The sequence below is a fragment of the Sinocyclocheilus grahami genome, unplaced genomic scaffold (genome assembly GCF_001515645.1).
Source record: "Sinocyclocheilus grahami isolate Dianchi unplaced genomic scaffold, SAMN03320097.WGS_v1.1 scaffold1621.1, whole genome shotgun sequence".
NCBI classification, from domain to species: Eukaryota; Metazoa; Chordata; class Actinopteri; order Cypriniformes; family Cyprinidae; genus Sinocyclocheilus; species Sinocyclocheilus grahami.
This window is the reverse complement of record NW_015506800.1, coordinates 193,672-212,502: the sequence shown is the minus strand read 5'-3', so window position 1 is coordinate 212,502 and position 18,831 is coordinate 193,672. Positions and strand designations below refer to the sequence as shown.

Here is an 18,831-nt window from a genome sequence, read left to right as displayed (position 1 = left end):
GTGTGTGTGTGTGTGTGAGTGTGTGTGTGTGTGTGTGTGTGTGTGTGTGTGTGTGTGTGTGTGTGTGTGTGAGTGAGTGTGTGTGATTGTGAGTGAGTGTGTGTGTATGTGTGAGTGAGTGTGTGTATGTGAGTGAGTGTGTGTATGTGAGTGAGTGTGTGTGTGTGTGTGTGAGTGAGTGAGTGTGAGAGTGTATGTGTGTGGGAGTGAGTGAGTGTGTGTGTGTGAGTAAGTGCGTGTCTGTGTGTGTGTGTGAGTGTGTGCTTACTTTCTAGTACACAGCAGAGAATTAAAGGGTGTAATAATAAACTATTGATGCAATTATTTTTGCACTGTTGCAAAACTTGTGTTGTGTGAATTTATTGGAACTGCACTCTTCCTGTCATTCCAAATCAACTCCATCTGTGGTCATTTCAATTCAAATTCCATTTGATGAATTTACATTCAGATTTGCATATTTCTCAGACACCTTTATCCAAAGCAGCCTGTTAGAGCTCTTTAAGTTACCAAAATGACTGGACTCTCCTTTACTCTGCCTTAAACATTACGTCTGTTGTCAATTATCATCACCAAGCTCCTTGTTTTGCTCTCTTTCCTGGAAGTGGAGCATAATCACTCACAGCTGAGGCTGGTCAGTTTCTGAGACAGACAGTACATTTCACTGTTGCATCATGGGAACCACTGGTTTGTAAACACAGGCAGTGTGAATAAAAGCTACAGGCACTTGTGTAAAAATGCTGCAAAGTGAGGATGCTTTCAAAATGAATGTTATAAATTGATTTTATTTATCAGTGAACTTCTAATAACTAAGTCAAATCAACATTTGGTGTGTGAGCACCCTTTGCGTGTGTCATGTGTGCATAGTTTTTCAGGGAGCTTTGCAGGAGGTTTATTCAAGAGTCTGTCTCAGTTTCTTCATGTAATCTCATGTGATCAGATCTCTGTGTGCAGCACTGGCTGCTGTCAGACTGCTAAACATACAAAAATATCACTGCATTATTACAGTTAATGGCAAAAGCAATGTTTGTGAATGTAAACTGATATCTCCAACTGACACACTACAGCAAAAGAGAGAAATAACTGACTTAAAACCATTTTTTTGTTGGTGGTGAAAATACTAGTAGCCTAAGACTTCTGCACAGTACTGTATATATATATGCATGCTTGAGTTTATGGTGATGTATGTGTGAAATGAAAATCTGGGATCTGGGTGGGCAATGCACAAAAATAAATTAAAATGTGTTTATATGTTTATAATACGCAGGTTTGATTATCAAGTGTTTTATAAGAACTCTAAAGCTGAACACACCCGTGCACAGAACCTCTGTAACTCCTCCCTCTCACCCGTGCCTCTGAGCTTTACAGCGCTAGTTAGTCACTAGACGCAGCTCTCGCGCAACAGGTAAGTAATGCTGATGTGTTCTTCTGCTTGTGTGATTTTGGTGGGAAAGTGTTTGGGATAATTTGGGGAAAGGTTTGTAGCAGCATCAATGCATCCATGTGGATAACACATCCACTCAACAACAGCCGGACGCGTTCTGGTCTAGTGGCGTCGAGCTGCTGCGCTGTAACGCTGCTCCTCTGACAGTAACGCTGTTCCTCTGACCGTAACGCTGTTCCTCTGACAGTAACGCTGTTCCTCTGACCGTAACGCTGTTCCTCTGACAGTAACGCTGTTCCTCTGACTGTAACGCTGTTCCTCTGACTATAACGCGGTTCCTCTGACAGTAACGCTGTTCCTCTGACCGTAACGCTGCTCCTCTGACCGTAACGCTGCTCCTCTGACAGTAACGCTGTTCCTCTGACCGTAACGCTGTTCCTCTGACAGTAACGCTGCTCCTCTGACAGTAACGCTGTTCCTCTGACAGTAACGCTGTTCCTCTGACAGTAACGCTGTTCCTCTGACAGTAACGCTGCTCCTCTGACAGTAACGCTGTTCCTCTGACAGTAACGCTGCTCCTCTGACAGTAACGCTGTTCCTCTGACAGTAACGCTGTTCCTCTGACAGTAACGCTGTTCCTCTGACAGTAACGCTGTTCCTCTGACCGTAACGCTGTTCCTCTGACCGTAACGCTGTTCCTCTGACTATAACGTGGTTCCGCTGACAGTAACACTGTTCCGCTGACAGTAACGCTGTTCCTCTGACCGTAACGCTGTTCCTCTGACCGTAACGCTGTTCCTCTGACAGCAACGCTGTTCCTCTGACCGTAACGCTGTTCCTCTGACAGCAACGCTGTTCCTCTGACTGTAACGCTGTTCCTCTGACAGTAACGCTGTTCCTCTGACAGTAACGCTGTTCCTCTGACTGTATCGCTGTTCCTCTGGCAGGTTGTGATGGATCTGAAGGATAAAGTGTGTGTAGTGACCGGAGCAGCTCAGGGTTTGGGCAGGAGCTTTGTGGAAATACTCCTGAGAAACGGAGCAAAGGTAAAGTAAATGCATTTAAACAAATAATTCTATAAACCCTTTCGTGCTTGCATTTAGTAAAAGTATGATCTTATAAAACACACTGCTCTAAAGGCTCGCGTCAGGGCTTCAACGCGCCGCCTTGAGCTCCGCGTCAAACCAACGCACGCTACAGAATGACAAATACACGAGTTTGCGATGCATGTCGAAAAAAAAGTGTCCATAAATGCGAAACTGGATAGTTTCACACTGTCCTAGGAATAGTTGAAAAAAGTGTATTATTAAACACTTAATGAGGCATCCTTCTAACGTTTAACCGTTTAAAAAACATCTTGTTGCGTTGAAAAAAAACATCTGGAAAAAAGTAAACCGGCTAAATCATGTCTGTTCATCAAAATTCAGATCTAAGTCTGGTCAGAACTGGCAGCGATAAGAAAGATGGGCGTCAAATGGAGTCAAAGTTGAAGTAAGGAATAATTGACTCCGGGCCGTTGAATTATTAAAAAAATAATGCATACCCGAGGTGCTGATGCAAAGCGGATGTGCGTTATTTTCTAATAATTCAACGGCCCGGAGTCAATTATTCCGCTTATACTATGGTTACCACAAGACATCGATCAGATGATATATTTAAAGGGATTCGTCCAGTTTTTGTACTTAAATCGCTATTGTGAGTAGGATTATTTCTTCCGCATCTCATCCAATGCCTCTTTTGCTAGTTCCAAAACCTCAGTTTAAAGCTGGTAATGGAGGGTTGATAGCATTCTAATGCAGTTATTAATGAAGTTATTAGAAAGAGAGCTTGTGTGAATTAGGCTAGCTCTGTGCGTCTGTATGTATGTAGGTACTGTATGCTAAGTTCCGTTATTACAGTAAACTATGCGGAGTGATATGGAGCTGTAATGCGGTCAAGAGAGCTGCCTGGAACTACGTTCGCCGTGCGTTCCCTGAAAATAACTGCACGCCTCAGAACGCTCGTCAGCCAATCAGATTCAAGCATTCAACAGCCCCGTGGTATAAAAGCGTTTTAAAAGCGGAGTTGTTCCTGGGTGTCAGATCTGATCGTGTTTTAGTTAATGCTGTTATTTCTTCAGATGTCCTGTTTTCAAATCCATATTCTAACTATTAAAATGTAAAATACACATTGAGAGAATAAATACAAAACATCTGCTTATATTAAAAAAGGCTACATGTCAATATATTTATAGTACAACCTAAAAGTCATCCTTATTGAGAACCTGCTTTGCTACCGTTCTGTATTTCACAGTCCTTTACTGTAATAGCTCACACTGATGCACTTGATTACAGGTGGCTTTAATCGATGTGAATAAATCGCTGGGAGATGAACTGAAGAGCACACTTGATCAGGAGTATGGACGAGACAGGACTGAGTTTTACACGGCCGACGTCTCATCAGAGGAAGACTTTAAAGGTCTTTCGAAACTTCAGAGATGTTATATTGTCTATGAATGATTACATGAGCCTCTGACTGATGGCTTACAATGTCACAATGCCGCTATTACTCATTTACATTAACATTTTAATCATTTAGTTTAGTTTAGTTTAACTTTATTGTCCTGAACAGAAATTCATCTTTGACATACACGTGTGTACACACACCTACCCAGAAAGATGCCTCATGATAATACCTCAATGAAGAGTTGTAATGTTTTTTTATTTTAAATAAATTAGAGCGAATAGAATAGAATAGTGCTAGTATTAATTGGACAGGTGCTGACGATGTGTCTTTAGAGGTTTTTTGAAAATGGCTAAAGACTCAAAGCTGGGAACAGTCCAGACAAAGGTCTGTGAGAGGGATGTTGTGCCTCTTTGGCGTTGTTCACTTGCAGAACGCAAGCTTCTGGAGGACGCATAATAAGTCTGAACTATTACTCAAGTGACATAATTATAAGAGCAGGAAAAGAGAGTGTGGATATGCTCTGAATGTTTTAAGTTTTTCCTTACAGGAGTTTTGGAAAAAATTGTTGGAACATTTGGCCGCATAGACATTTTGTGCAACAACGCAGGGATCATCAATGAAAAGCACTGGGAAAAGACTATAGCAATCAACCTGGTATGAGTGAGCCTGTCTGTCTCTCTTTCTGTCTGTCTGTACGTACTGTATGTCTGTGTGTTCGTCTGTCTGTGTATCTGTCCATCATCTGTCTGTGTGTGTGTGTGTGTGTGTCCGTATGTCTCTCTGTCTGTCCATCCATCTGTCTGTCCATCCATCTGTCTCTCTGTCCATCCGTCTGTCTGTCTGTACGTATGTCTGTGTGTTCGTCTGTCTGTATATCTGTCCATCATCTGTCTGTGTGTGTGTGTGTGTGTGTGTGTCTGTACGTCCGTATGTCTCTCTGTCCATCCGTCTGTCTATCTGTCTCTCTGTCTGTCTGTCTCTCTGTCTGTCCATCTGTCTGTCTGTCTCTCTGTCTGTCCATCTGTCTGTCTGTCTGTCCATCCATCTGTTTGTCTGTCTGTCCGTCTATCTGTCCATCCATCTGTCTCTCTGTCTGTCTGTCTGTGTGTCCGTCTGTCTATCTGTCTGGTCATCTGTCTGTGTTTTCAGCTGAAGGTGTTTTGTACTCGTCTCAGGGTGGAGTGGTCAGAGGAACGTATCTCGCTCTAGAACATATGAAGAAGGAAAACAGTGGCAATGGAGGAGTCATTGTCAACATTTCATCTATGGCAGGTTTGATACCGTCTCTGTTTAAAATAAACACAGATTAAACAATTACAGTTTTTCTCAATCGCTTTAGCACATTTTTCGAAACAGTCTTAACATTCTCTAAACTGTAAGTGCAATTGTCACAACTGTTTGCTGGAACATCAGAACTGTATTGCATGTCTGCAAAATGTAATAACTCACCCAAAACATTTAATTCATGCTTCAAAACCTAGTTATTGTGTCAGTGACTTGATTTTTGTCATGGTGTGAGCCACACTGCTCAAAAAAAAATGTTGTTGTTTTTTTCAACATGGACATATTTGTTATATGCAGGTTTCATTTCATGGTATACGCAAATTCAATCTTGTTATATGCAAATGTTCTATTTTTGTTGACTGACACTCTTGTATAGTATAGAAAGCAGTCTGTTTTGTCTGTGCCACTGCGACTCTACAGCATGATTTCACCATCCAGCTAGGTTAATCAACCACTACCCCATCAAGTTCGGTCAGAAATCTTGGTGTAATCTTTGATGACCAGCTGACTTTCAAAGACCACATTGCAAAAACCGCAGGTTGCATTGCACAACATCAGAAAGATCAGGCCCTTTCTAACAGAGCATGCAACACAACGTCTTGTCCAGGCCCTTGTCATTTTTTAGGCTGGACTACTGCAATGCTCTTCTGGCTGGACTTCCATCATGTGCAATCAAACCTCTTCAAATGATTCAGAATGCTGCAGCACGACTGGTCTTCAATGAGCCCAAAAGGGCACCTCTCTTTATCTCCTTGCACTGGCTACTGGTTGCAGCTCACATCAAGTTCAAGTCATTGATGCTTGCATATAGAACAGCCACGGACTCCTCACCCTCCTACTTCCACTCACTCGAATCTACATCCCCTCCAGAAGCCTGAGATGTACAAGTGAGCGACGCCTCGTGGTTCCATCACAGAGAGGCACAAAATCACTTTCCAGAACATTTCCATTCACCGTTCCTGGCAGGTGGAATGATCTGCCCACCCTCATCTGGAATGCTGAACCTCTGACCGTTTTCAAGCGACTCATCTCTTTCATCAACATTTGACTGCATCCTAAAATTGCATCCCATCTAACTTGTATTAATCTGCACAATGTCTGAAACTGTAACACCATTGCTTAATCATTTTCACACACACTGTCTACTGTCTTCAGCTCCACCGCACATTCTTACATGACTTCCTCTTTCACGACAAGCAAGTATCAATTTTCACAGTTTACATGGAACACATTTCTACAGATAAATGTACTGTACAAATATAAATGTATTCATACAGTAGTGCTGTAGCTGCTGCTGTTTAGGGTTATGACGTTCCTCCTCGTTCTGAAATAGTAGTTATTGTAGCGGGCAAACTCCATAGATATGCTTCCAAACTTGACTGATTGTGATTCGTACTTCATTACAATGGCAAGTAGGTTTGCAAAGTTTTCCCAAAAGTTTCCAAAAAAATCCTGGAAAGTTTCTGCCCTTTGCAACACTAATGGCAAGCCATTTCCCAACTTAGCAGACATCACAACCGTCCCGTGTCAGATATCTATGGAGTATACACACGTCTGATGACTGAATGGATCAGTTTGCATGTGATGGCAAGTTGTGAAGAGTTTGACAATTCCACTGAGAATCAACTCATCAGTTTTGACAAGCCATGTGCATTTAGTTAATGTACAAATTGTAGACAATCGTACTTCTCTTTTGCACACACGTGCCATAACACATCTAAATCTGTAAGAAATTCAAATCTGATGTGAACAAGAAACATCAGAAAAAAACCTCTCGTTTGAGAATTGAGCCAAAGCAATTTCGTAAACCTATGATGAATGGATAGTTTATCTAAAAATGAAACGTACTCGTTTACCTCATGTTATTTCAACCAGTACGACTGACTTTCATCTGTTGGGCACAAATGAAGATACTTTAAAGAATGTTTCCGCTGCTTTTGTTTTTACAATGTAAGTCAATGGGGTCCAAAGTTGTTTTCGACCCCAAAAAAACCCACTGAGAACATTTTTTAGGTAAATGCCTAAATAATGGCTTGATCTGTTGCTGTAATAAAGCCATGTGTTGACTGAATCCTCGCCTGTCGGCCGCAGGTTTGGGGCCTTTGCCGATGGCGCCCATCTACACAGCAACTAAACACGGCGTGGTGGGATTCAGTCGTGCCATGGCAGTACGTATTTTACATATAAAGCATCACGTTTTGTTTTGTGAAAGAGAAAGTCTTTTGAGTTTTTTCTTTAATTGTTCATCAACAGGCCGTTTCCAAGCTGGCTAACTACGGGGTGAGGATCAACGTTCTCTGTCCGTGGTTTGTGAAGACCAGTCTTCTGTCCGTCATGAGTTCAGAAGAGCATATTGGAAGTTTCTTTCCACTGAAGGGTATTGCAGACACGATGCTGGAGAACCACGGCTGTCTGGAGTGAGTTAACAATCCTTCATATCAGGGGAGAGACACGTGACAGATAAAGCAAGGGTTTGAGTTTAACATCAGAACTGAGAAAGCTTTGTACGGTCATATAATTGTGTTTTCATCGCAGGGCTGATGTTGTTGCCAAGGCCTTTCTTGTTCTTGTGAAAGATGAGAGCAAGAATGGAGACGTTCTGATGATTGATCCCGAGGGGGCAGCTTTTGTTTCTTTCCCCGAACGAGGCAAAAACATGCCATCTACTCCGGTCAGTCTCGAGTAGCCAATCAGCTTCGCTCTCAGCCGCATCTGTGTTAGTGGACGGATTTGAGTTTGGGATTAAAGGTTTCATCAGAGATCTTTTAAAGAAAATCCAACCAAACCCTGGAGATCTCGACCAAATCAAGACACGACGTCAACCTAAGAATGGCTTCATATAAAGATCATTTTGACTAAATCAGCCACAGTAAAGATTAGCGAAACATTAAAGATCTCAGATTAATTCTTGGGTGCTGCTTCTATAATTATTACAACCATGAATTTCAGCATTTCTGTTATTCAGATCTGTTATGGAAAATGTTCTGAATCCGGGAAATCTGACAGTCAGTACAAGAGCCACAGATCTGGTTTGGGAACTAGAAAATAGTTCTGTAATTCCCAAATATAAACAGAAACATCACATCCTTGGGCTCCACTGTACCGTATGTCCATGCATTTTTACATTTATTGTGCAAAACTATACCTTTAAATATTCTGAATACGTGGTTTGCTTTCCAAATTTGTTGAAATAAATAAGCTACTACACGTTTGTGTTGAAATTCAATTACAATTAAATTTTGCACCTCAAATGCAAAGAAAAAATGTATTGTAGTGACTAGTGCTGTGCTCCCTAGAGGAGTTAGTAGAAGTAAACGAAACACAATATGTGACCCTGGAGCACAAAAGCAGTGTTGAGTCGCTGGGGGATATTTGTAGCAATAGCCAACAATACATTGTATGGGTCACAATTATACATTTCTCTTTTATGCCAAAAATCATTAGGATATTAAGTAAAGATCATGTTCCGTGAAGATATTTTGTACATTTCCTACCGTAAATATATCAAAACTTAATGTTTGATTAGTAATATGCATTGCTAAGAACTTCATTTGAACAACTTTAAAGATGATTTTCTCAATATACAGATTCCAGATTTTCTAATATTGTCCTCTCCTAACAAACCATACATCAATGGAAAGCTTATTTATTCAGCTTTCAGATGATGCATCCATCTCAATTTAAATAAATTGACCCTTATGACTGGTTTTGTGCTCCAGGGTCACAAAGAAACGTTTGTTTCAAATACTGTCTGTTTCATGTGAACGTGTTATTTTATGTTTCTTGGGCAAAGAATGTAACAAAGTTTATGACAGCACAGCATGTATTCTAAATGATATATTATACAAATACAGATGTGTAATGGCATATAATTTAATGTGTGCGTGTGAGTGAAACAGATTCAGAAAATATACATGAAATATAGAAATGGCAACACAGTATTGCAGGAGTTAAGTATTTTCAGTCGCTCCCGCTGTCACTGTCCTCCTCCTCCTCCTCCTCTTCATCTTCTTTATTCCTGTTTTCTTCAGTTGAGTCTAAAAGTCCGGCGAAGAAATCCTGTCCCGTGTCGAAAGCTTTATTACTCAGAGCTTTGAGGCGTCGGTCTCTCTTCTTTCTCCGCCGGTAATCGCTGACTCTGGTGTCTGGTAAGCTGGAGATGTCCCAGAACTTGACGAGCTGGTCGTGAGCGCAGCTGGCGAGGAAGCGTGTGTCTCTGGATCTCGCGATCTCCTCGATGGACTCGCCGGCATGCTGCCCGACGCTGCCCAGAACACGGTTCGGCAGGACACTCACAGCTCTGCGGACGGAGGACTGAAGCATTAGTTGCAGAAGAGAAGAGATGTGCATCCGGAGTACAACCAAAACTATAACACTAACTATATCAGTGTCTGTAGGAAAGATTTTGATTGACATGTTTTAATAAAGCAATAAGCCCCACAACTTCACGGAGCTTATTGCTTTTATAAAACGGTTATTCCATATACGTAGTAAGGTTTCACAAAATAAAACAGAGCAAATAAAGTGTAATGATAAAAATCTGAACAGTGCTGTTAACGAGTTGAGGCACGTTCACACTAAGAACCATAACTATTAGCATATTATACTGATTTCTGAAGATCATGTGACACTGAAGACTGGAGGAATGATGCTGAAAATACAGCTGCACATCACAGAAATACATTACAGTTTAAGGTCTATAAAAATGAGAAGCTGTTCACCTGATGACTCCGTCGGTGGAGGCGGCACACAGAATGCTGTCAGTGATCGGCACGATACAATCCACGGACTCGGCCTGAACCGCAAACCGGTCGCTGGTGGCACCAAAACCATTCCAGTTAAAAATGTAGATTTTGCCCTCGCCGGATCCACAAACGACCTTACGGCCTCTCTGTGTGGCAAACAAAGAGGATTTTCATGATTAAAACTGCATTATCAGCCTTTGTTCCTTGAATGTGAGAGTCTTCCCGTGTCACCTGCTTCTCAGTCACTCTAAAAACAGTCTATTATGCTGCAAACTGCTATTTTATGTCTATAATCATATGGTTTGTAGCACCAATGCCTTACCGTTTACCGTTCTCTGTTAATCTTCTAGTTATTTACCCGAAGCGACTAGTGAATGTGAAGTCAGATTGTGTCTGAAATGGTTCATTAGCACTATACTGACGCTGTTTAGACTCACTTTCATAATGCAAACAGAGTTAAGATCTCCATTCTGGAACTCGGAAAGCAGTTCAAATCTTCGTCTTCTTATATTGAACACACCCATCGTGCCGTCGCCACTGCAAATGAAACAAAGTCACAAACACACCATGATATCATCCAATCAAACATCAGTTTGCACACTTATCACACCTAACGTAGGAAAGGCATTGCATCACATAAGACGTCAAAGCAAGCGGCATTTCTTTTAAAAGAAAGAAAGACTTTTCCAGGTGTTAAGTGCTATAATCAGGTCCCCGGTGCATCTACCAACCAAGGAAACGTGAAAAAGATTAACCCAGTAACTTTATTTTGGGAAGCCTTTTTCTGCAAGCGTCTGAGAAAACGAGCGCGTCAGATTTAGCTCCCCTAGTGACGTTTGAAACTTCACAGACACATTCTGGGGACACCAGAGGCTTATATTACATATTGTAAAAAGGGGCATAATATGTCTCCTTTAAGGAAAGCGAGCGTAAGCGGCGAGGCTGGAGACAGCACCTGGAAGTGAGCAGGGTCCGCTTGTCCTGATCGATGGTGATATCACTGATAAAATCCTCATGCTGCTTCAGATCCATGAACGAGGTTCCGCTCCTCACGTCCCAGACCTTCAGCATTCCCTCGTCATCGCCCGTCGCAAAGATATTCTCATCCACCAGCAGCAGGGCGTTGATGGGGGCCCTCGAAAAAATATCAAAAACACCAATGACTTCACTGTTCAAAGAACATTCCATCAGCTTTCCTCTTATAAATCTTCAAGAACGGCTGTTTAAGACATGAACAGGAACATCAGGTACTTGTGAGCTTTGGGGATGCGTGTCAGCAGTTTCCCAGCCTCCACGTCCATGATGTGAACGGCCTTGTCTTTAGACACGCTGAAGAGCTCTGAGGAACACAGAGGAGAGAGTCACTGGAGAGACAAGTGAAGAACTGATCGACACCGAAGCAATGAAAGGAGACGCAAACACTGACTCTGTCCATCGCCGGAGAACAGCACTTTCCTGCAGGACTTCAGATGATGTCCTGATGACCAAAGCTCTTTGTTTGCTCCTTCAGCGCAGGAGTACGAGAATCTGCAAATCACAGAGTCCGTGAGTTTCTGCTGAACCTAGACCGCATTAACACTCGGAGCAGAATCCTTCTCCTGTTACGGGATAAGAGCTGATAAATCCTTCTTTAGTTTTAAAATGTTTATATCGATAGCACTCACCGAGCTGAGTTTTTTGTCTCTTCTGTTCATCAAGGCTGCATTTATTTGTTCAAAAATACAGTAACATTGTGAAATATTATTAGAATCTAAAACAGCTGTTTTCTATGTGAATATGTGTTAGACTGTAATGTATTTCTGTGATGCGCAGCTGTATTTTCAGCATCATTACTCCAGTCTTCAGTGTCACATGATCTTCAGAAATCAGTATAATATGCTGCTTTATTATCAGTGATTATCATTCAAAAGTTTGGGCTAAGTGTGATTTTTACAAAATAACAATAATACTTTTATTCATCAAGGACGCACTAAATTGATCAAAAGTGTCACAGGAGATTTCTATTTCAAATAAATGCTGTTCTTCTGAACTTTCTGTTCATCTGTGAATCCTGAAAAATAAAATGCATCAGTTTCCACAAAAATATGAATGTGTTCAGCATTGATAATAATCAGAAATGTTTCTCGAGCAGCAGATCAGCATATTATACTGATTTCTGAAGATCATGTGACACTGAAGACTGGAGGAATGATGCTGAAAATACAGCTGCGCATCACAGAAATACATTACAGTTTAACATACATGCACACATAGAAAACAGCTGTTTGAAATTGTAACAATATTACAGTTATTACTATGTTCCAATCAAATGAGTGCACACTTGGTGAGCAGAACAGACTTGCAAAACATCTTTAAAAATACGAAAACTCTTACTTATGTTGTAAAACGGCTTAACGTTTCTGTCTAATAGGTTTTGATTAGATCAGATGAATATATTTAAATGAAAACATCACTGTAGCTGTAGCATCTCTGGACTCCAAACACAAACACACAATCCTGCGGATCTCACACTCACAGGTAGAGGTCTCCATCAATGTCTCCAGCTGCCAGGATGTCTTGGCTGGGGTGGAATGCGATCGTGTTGGCAATGGCCTCTAGCTTGATGTCCTCTGGTGTGTCTCGGATCTTTGGTGTTTTGGGCTCCTCTGCAGCCTCCTCCTGTTCAAACAGCGACACATCACAGCATGAGCAGCATTCAGCAATCCACAGCTTAATTATCAGGCTCTTTGATTTATTGAACATGTATGTTAAGACAGATTCTGATATATGACGGACCTTCAACGCTCGATATTGTCTAACAAATAAAACGTACTTGTTCACATGAATCCTCGTGTTCTACGGGAGGCGCCATCTTTGTTGTGGGCGGAGTCAGGTCGCACTTCCGCCCCCTGCTGGACTGGAGTCTCCACTGCTCTGACTCCAGGGAAGAAAATGCAGAATAAGTTAGAGAATGTTGAATAGAGTCAGGGTAAAGAGAAGAACACACATACTGACCTCTAAATCAGAGAGAGAGAGCCTGCATTGGGAGAGTGGGGTTAAAAGACTCAACCATGAGGTTTGGATATTACATAGATCAGACTTTTATGAATGAATTAAAGGGACAGTTCGCCCAGAAATGTATGTGTGCGAGAGATATTTTGAAGAAGGCTGGTAAACAAACAGTTTTGGTTCCCATTGACTTCCATTGTACTCTTGTCCATACTGTGGAGATCAATGGGAACCAATGAGTTATAAGCTTTCAGTGTTGGGAAGCCTACTTTGGAAATGTGAGTACAAGTTACCCTATTTAAAACTACTACTACTATTTCAACTACTTTATTAAAGTAATGTATTACATTTGATTACTTTTCTAAATTTCTAAACATTTAAACCAGACAGGGTCAACCTCACAGTAGGACTCAACACTGATTACTGTCAAAATCCTCAAGAATTAAGATTATAATCATTTAAATTTTAAAGCACAGCCACCACAAAATCGGACTTTAGCACCTCTTTTACTTTAAGATCGTTCTGAGGTTAAATACAGATTTAAAATCATAACAAGATATAGTTTTAGCAACTATTCTGTTTTTGAAATCAAATCTTTTGCGTAGCAAATATGTCAGGAAACATTGGCATCAAACAATGCCTTGGAAAAAAACAGCCAGTCTTAAAAAAATAAAGCATATACATAAACTCAAATATAAAAATAAAACAGTTATTGAATAAGCATATGTCCTGTCCTGAACTGAAACATTGGTGTCTCATATTTTAGAGCAGTCAATGCAATTTGGAAAAGAAATCAATAAATCTGTGTGTGTGTGTGTGTGTGTGTGTGTGTACTGTGACGTGAGGACCAAATATCCTCACTTATATAGTGAAAGATCATGACAACCCATTAATGAGGACATTTGACTGGTCCTCACTAGTTAAAAAGGATTATAAACACTGATCTATAACAGTATATTATATATAGATCAGTGATTATAAATCAACCAAAAGATGTTTTAATTTAAATCTAGTGTTCTGCAAATGTTTCTGTGAGGGGTTTAGGCGTAGGGGATAGATAATATCATTAATCTGATATAAAATCAATGGAAGTCTATGCAATGTCCTCACTAAGATAGCAAAAAAAATTGTGTGTGTGTGAAAATATTCAGTACATTCAAGTACATTTCTTCTCAATAACTGTGATGGATTACAGCTATATTGTGCAATTAAATTATGTAACTAGTTACTCCTCAACACTGTAAGCTTTTATACAAAAACCCTTAAATCGCTGGAACACTAGGTGGCGCTGTGTTTAAACTTCTCAGGTACCTCCGGGACCTGCTGTCAGTGATCCCTACCAATTTTTGTGCCAATATGTCAAATGGTTTAAAAGATATTCCAGTATATGACAAATGTTGGACAGGCGGTTCATCCCAAGGAGTCCATAGACACCAAGATCATGATTTTCCGAAAAACTGTTCAAAAGTTATGAGCAAATGTCAATTTTTGGTATCTCATGACCTGTAGGTGGCGCTGTTCCCAACTTTCAAATTTGCCCTCAGATCGTGGTGCTGATGAAGCATACTGAGTTTCATTTCAATCGATGAACTGATTGTGATGAGAGTAATCAGATAAACTAGTAAGTCAAAAGTTATAACTGTTGGAAAAGTGAATATTTGAACTGGCGGTGGCGCTATAGAGTTGGTCCTAGAGACCCCAAATCTGGCCAGGGTTCTGTTGAGAACTACCCCAATAAGTGTGCCAATTTTCATCATTTTCCTATGGTCCGTTCATAGGGCTGCCATAGACTCCCATTCGGGAAGACAAGAGGGAGAATGATAATAAAGAATACTAACAGATGCAGTAGGAGCCACAGCATCTTCGGGGCTTGCACCTTAATTATAAGAAATAACATGTCAGGGAGTCTGAAAAAACAGCAATAAGACTTATGAGAAGTGAGAAATGCTGGTGTTTGTTGGCTGAATGGATTGAAGTGCCCTTGGCCTGCGCTGCCCTTCCCAGCATGCACTGCTTATCAAGCAAATCCACAGTAAAAGCGTCAGGATGTGATTTGCTGACCAGCTGCTGAGTTGAGTTTTTATGCTGGAGCCAGGAGCCAATTCACTGCTGAAGAGCGTCAACAATACAGAGCTCACGGTGTCACACGTGTCAGAGCTTTCAGAGAAGAGCTGCAGAAGCACACCATTAATGACAAGCATCTCTATATCATCAGAAACTCTTTGATACGCCTACGGTTTTCATGCACGGCAAACTACATTTCTTTCTGATCCATAATTCATTCATAATAAAAGGTTCCAATGGAAACACACACACACACACAGACTCTCTCTCACACACACACACACAGACTCTCTCTCACACACACACACACAGACTCTCTCTCACACACACACACACAGACTCTCTCTCACACACACACACACACACACATATCCCTCTTTCTCCAGTTACTTTAAAAAGTGCTCAAACATTATTCTTGAAATGAAAGCAGAGACACTCAGTGAAAATTGGACTCAACACTTGTTTTCAGCTTTCACAATGTCACTCTAAAAATAAACATATTTGGCCAAAAGCATATTTGAATGAAACTAAAAATATCTTGTACTGCAGTATTTAAAAAGTAGAAGTAAACTAGCAAGGTTTATAAACTGCATCAGAATTTGCATCATAGACAAACCTAATAATTCAGCTTACGTTTGATTCAGAAAAATCCTGTTTGTTTTATAAGCGTTGCTATTTTTGTTTGACAAATTCCTCCTGTTCAGCGTCACGAGCTGCGCGAGCGAGCCAGGAGGCCAGTCACGTGGCGCCGCGCGCTGTAGTCGCCACGCCCCGCTGCGCGTACGTGCGCGCTCACGCTCAACGCGTGGTTCTTTCACACCGCCGAAGCAGCGACGCGCAGCGCGAGCGTTTCTCTCGCGTGCTTTAATCTCGCTCTGCGTCTCAGACTCGAGCCCTCTGGTCTAGCGGTGGAGTGGCGCCAGCGGCAGATCTTTTGGCAGCACATTGCGGTGGGTTCGAGGTGTTTGTGAGGAGAAATGGCCACCGAGGTGGAGACTCTCCGACCGAGCAACGCGCTCCCGGAGCAGGAGGAGCGGCGCGGAGGCGCGAAACACGAGAGCAGCAGCCCGGAGGGTGAAGACGACGGCTCTCGGAAGGAGCTCACCGACGCGCCGCCGCCCAAGGTGAACCCGTGGACGAAGAAGAGGAGCGGGCTGAACGGAGGAACGCCGCACGGTCAGTAGCGCTGCCGGTGACACCGGGCCCGGGCCCGTGCGTGGCGTGTTTCTGCCTCAGACTCGCACTGGTCAGGGCGCCAGATGTCCGCGTTATTCTGTGTTTAGCTCTCCTCAGCAGACGCGCATGACAGCGGCGTCACGATAGGCCTCGGGTCTGCGAGTCACGGCTGCTCGAGCGCGTTGGTTTAAGGACGTGCTGACGCACAGCAAACCGGATTGTTTGACGTTATAATTACCGAAGAGACGCTGAGCGTCCCGCTGTTCTTCGCCTCAGCCGCTTTTCTGAACAAATGGCTATCGGGTTAGCATTAGCATTAGCGGCCTGTCGCGGTGAGCTGGTCTGACAGGCCGCCGCTGACCGAGCGCTATCGCCACACAGCTGCCAGAACTGCTCAGCGGGCAGCGATTTATCGCCAGAGCATCTGAAACGCGGTCGTGTTCGTGATTTCGGCTGTATTAGCCGCGCGTGAGCGCTCCTCCGCCGACACGTGTGAGATCCACGTGTTTGGGGCTCGGGCTCCGGCGTAGCGCTGCTCGGTTCGCGGTCCGCTCGACATGCGGCTCTGTGCGCGGCTCGTTCGTGTCTGTCGTGATGTGTGATGCACGCGTGTCGGTGCTGCCGTTAGCCTCCGGTGGACACTCCGCTTTTGGAGTGACGCTGAACGTGCAGGCGGACCTGATTGAGCGCAGCGGTGTGATAGGGCTGGTCGGGCTCAGCATGAGGACAGCCATGTGATCAGTGTTTCTCATCATGAATGCAGACTGCCTCTGCAAGCTCCGCTTCTACATCTGAATGATTGCAGTGAGTTTGCATATGCAATGCTTGTATGTGGCGAGGGGCCCCGGGCCCTGTGGGGGACATTCCCTTTGGAGCTTTTAGTGGATCTGTCAGTAGTCTGCGTCACCTGGTTTATTGTATAAGAGCTGCAACCCAAGAAAAAAGTCTTTGCATTGATTTTAACACGGACTCAAAGCTGATGTCTCAGTGCACATTACATGTTTTAGTGGATCTGTCAGTAGTCTGCGTCACCTGGTTTATTGTATAAGAGCTGCAACCCAAGAAAAAAGTCTTTTGCATTGATTTTAACACGGACTCAAAGCTGATGTCTCAGTGCACATTACATTCACACGGGTGTTTTAGGAAGCCAAACAATTGAATAATAATAATACTTTTATATTTGTATTATCCCTAAGACAGTACTGCAGCTGCAGTTTGAAATATAAAGGGAAACAATGATTCATAAGTGCACTGCCGTTCAAAAGTTTGGGATCAGTAACGAAGTCAAACGCCACAAATAAACCAATGTATGGGAAACACTGGTAATGTATATCGGAAATGTGTTTAAAAATCATATCACCGTTATTGAAAAAAATTATATCGCGATACATATTGATATTGAATTATCGTCCAGCCCTAAGCCACATCAGATCACGAATGGAAGCAGTTGTGGAGTAAAAACTTTATAGTGTTCTCTTTTGTTGGACAACAGGTATAGAAACGCTTCTCATTGCAAGTCATTAAAAGGGAAGTTTAGCTTTAGGCATTTTAATTTAGCAATGCTTAGCTTAGCTAGCTGCTGCCGTCAGAGCAAGTGTAATTACTGCATTCACGCGCTCCTCGGACGCTCTCGTTTCCCGAGTTGTGCTGGACACACAACACGGACACTCGCGTATCTACAAAGATGTGCTGGATTTGTATTATTAGAGCTTTCCGACTTGAGTTCACGTCTGTTTTTTGGTGCCGGTGATCCTTACGTCCGTTTCGGAGAACCAGAGAACAAATATTTCAATCAATCGCTGGAGCATTTAAGTGGCACTGAAATCTGTGTTCTGATTCGGTTCTAGTGCATACTGGGTTTCGGGTCCCAGCCCTAATGATAAGGGCCCTAAACTGTACCGCGATTCAGGTTTCGTTTGAAGGGTGCTTTGCTAAACGCAGTGTTAGTGTTTTTGTTATAATGAGAAGTAGGGATGTAACGATTAATTTAACTCGCAATACTGATTTCATGATGTTCTCACGATTGTTTAACAAAATGAGATTTAAGACAAATGATAAAAGAAACGTCCTTTTATTATTTCTCAGACAAAATGTTGCACATTTCTTTGTGAAATTGAAATGTCACATAACGAAACCAAATTGAAATTTTAAAACAAATCCCAAATCATATAATGCATATAAAAGTAAATAACACATTCATATAAACAAACTAAGGCTTTGCCTGTGCTCTTTCCATTTACAATCAGAGCCAACCGCTGCATTTTAATCGTGATCCAAACAAAGGTACATGCGCCGTTTTTGATTTAAATTAGATTTTATAATTTTGAAGCAAAAACAGAATGGTCTGAGTTTAGTTTTGTGAAATTATGCTACATAAATCATATAACAGCAGAAGCTCTGAATGAGACGCAGATTCACTCTCTGCCAGCAGGAGGCGCTCATGGAGCAGCAGCGATACAGTGTTTCCTTGGTTACCGCTGTAAACAAAGCAGAGCCGCTATGAACAGCAGTGATAGTGTTTCCTTGGTTACCGCTGTGAACAGCAATGATAGTGTTTCCTTGGTTACCGCTGTAACGAATCAGCTCATGGGAAATATGAATAATTAATCATAACTAGTTATAATTAATTATGAATATTTAGATCCGCTGTAGATATTTAGCTGACCTCTCAGGGTCAACTGTCTTGTCAATTCTAAGAACGTTAATTTCCGGGTTAAGGGAAATAACTTTCTTACTGTACAATTCTAC

At 42.1% G+C, this 18,831-nt stretch overlaps 3 protein-coding genes across 5 annotated transcripts in view; 2 read left to right on the top strand and 1 right to left on the bottom strand.

Annotated features, from left to right (window-relative positions):
• The first annotated feature begins 1,327 nt into the window (after window positions 1–1,327).
• On the top strand, window positions 1,328–8,498 carry LOC107571614 (15-hydroxyprostaglandin dehydrogenase [NAD(+)]). The gene is made up of 8 exons (XM_016257944.1): window positions 1,328–1,402; window positions 2,329–2,427; window positions 3,715–3,838; window positions 4,374–4,480; window positions 5,002–5,098; window positions 7,202–7,278; window positions 7,364–7,527; window positions 7,646–8,498. Exons 2-8 carry the CDS (start codon window positions 2,335–2,337, stop codon window positions 7,794–7,796), a joined length of 813 nt encoding a protein of 270 aa, XP_016113430.1. The 5' UTR covers window positions 1,328–1,402; window positions 2,329–2,334; the 3' UTR covers window positions 7,797–8,498.
• A 295-nt stretch (window positions 8,499–8,793) lies between these two features.
• wdr55 (WD repeat domain 55) lies at window positions 8,794–15,150 on the bottom strand. 3 transcript variants are annotated; one of them, XM_016257939.1, is made up of 10 exons: window positions 14,682–15,150; window positions 12,850–12,871; window positions 12,668–12,772; window positions 12,371–12,513; window positions 11,282–11,382; window positions 11,107–11,194; window positions 10,811–10,990; window positions 10,293–10,392; window positions 9,832–10,001; window positions 8,794–9,410 (listed from the first exon to the last, which is right to left on the bottom strand). In XM_016257939.1, the coding sequence occupies exons 1-10, from the start codon at window positions 14,738–14,740 to the stop codon at window positions 9,071–9,073; spliced, it is 1,308 nt and encodes a 435-aa protein (XP_016113425.1). In that variant the 5' UTR covers window positions 14,741–15,150; the 3' UTR covers window positions 8,794–9,070. The 3 variants fall into 3 exon arrangements, with proteins under 3 accessions (XP_016113425.1, XP_016113426.1, XP_016113427.1); XM_016257940.1 differs by lacking the exon at window positions 12,850–12,871 and having other exon boundaries at window positions 8,795–9,410; window positions 14,682–15,138; XM_016257941.1 differs by lacking the exon at window positions 12,850–12,871 and having other exon boundaries at window positions 8,795–9,410; window positions 12,668–12,768; window positions 14,682–15,138.
• Window positions 15,151–15,609: 459 nt separating this feature from the next.
• LOC107571607 (la-related protein 1-like) overlaps window positions 15,610–18,831 on the top strand; it is a 30,113-nt gene continuing 26,891 nt past the window's right edge. Inside the window, exon 1 of the mRNA XM_016257936.1 lies at window positions 15,610–16,083. Within this exon, the coding sequence (XP_016113422.1) occupies window positions 15,885–16,083 (199 nt within the window). The 5' untranslated portion in view covers window positions 15,610–15,884. The remainder of the gene's footprint in view (window positions 16,084–18,831) is intronic.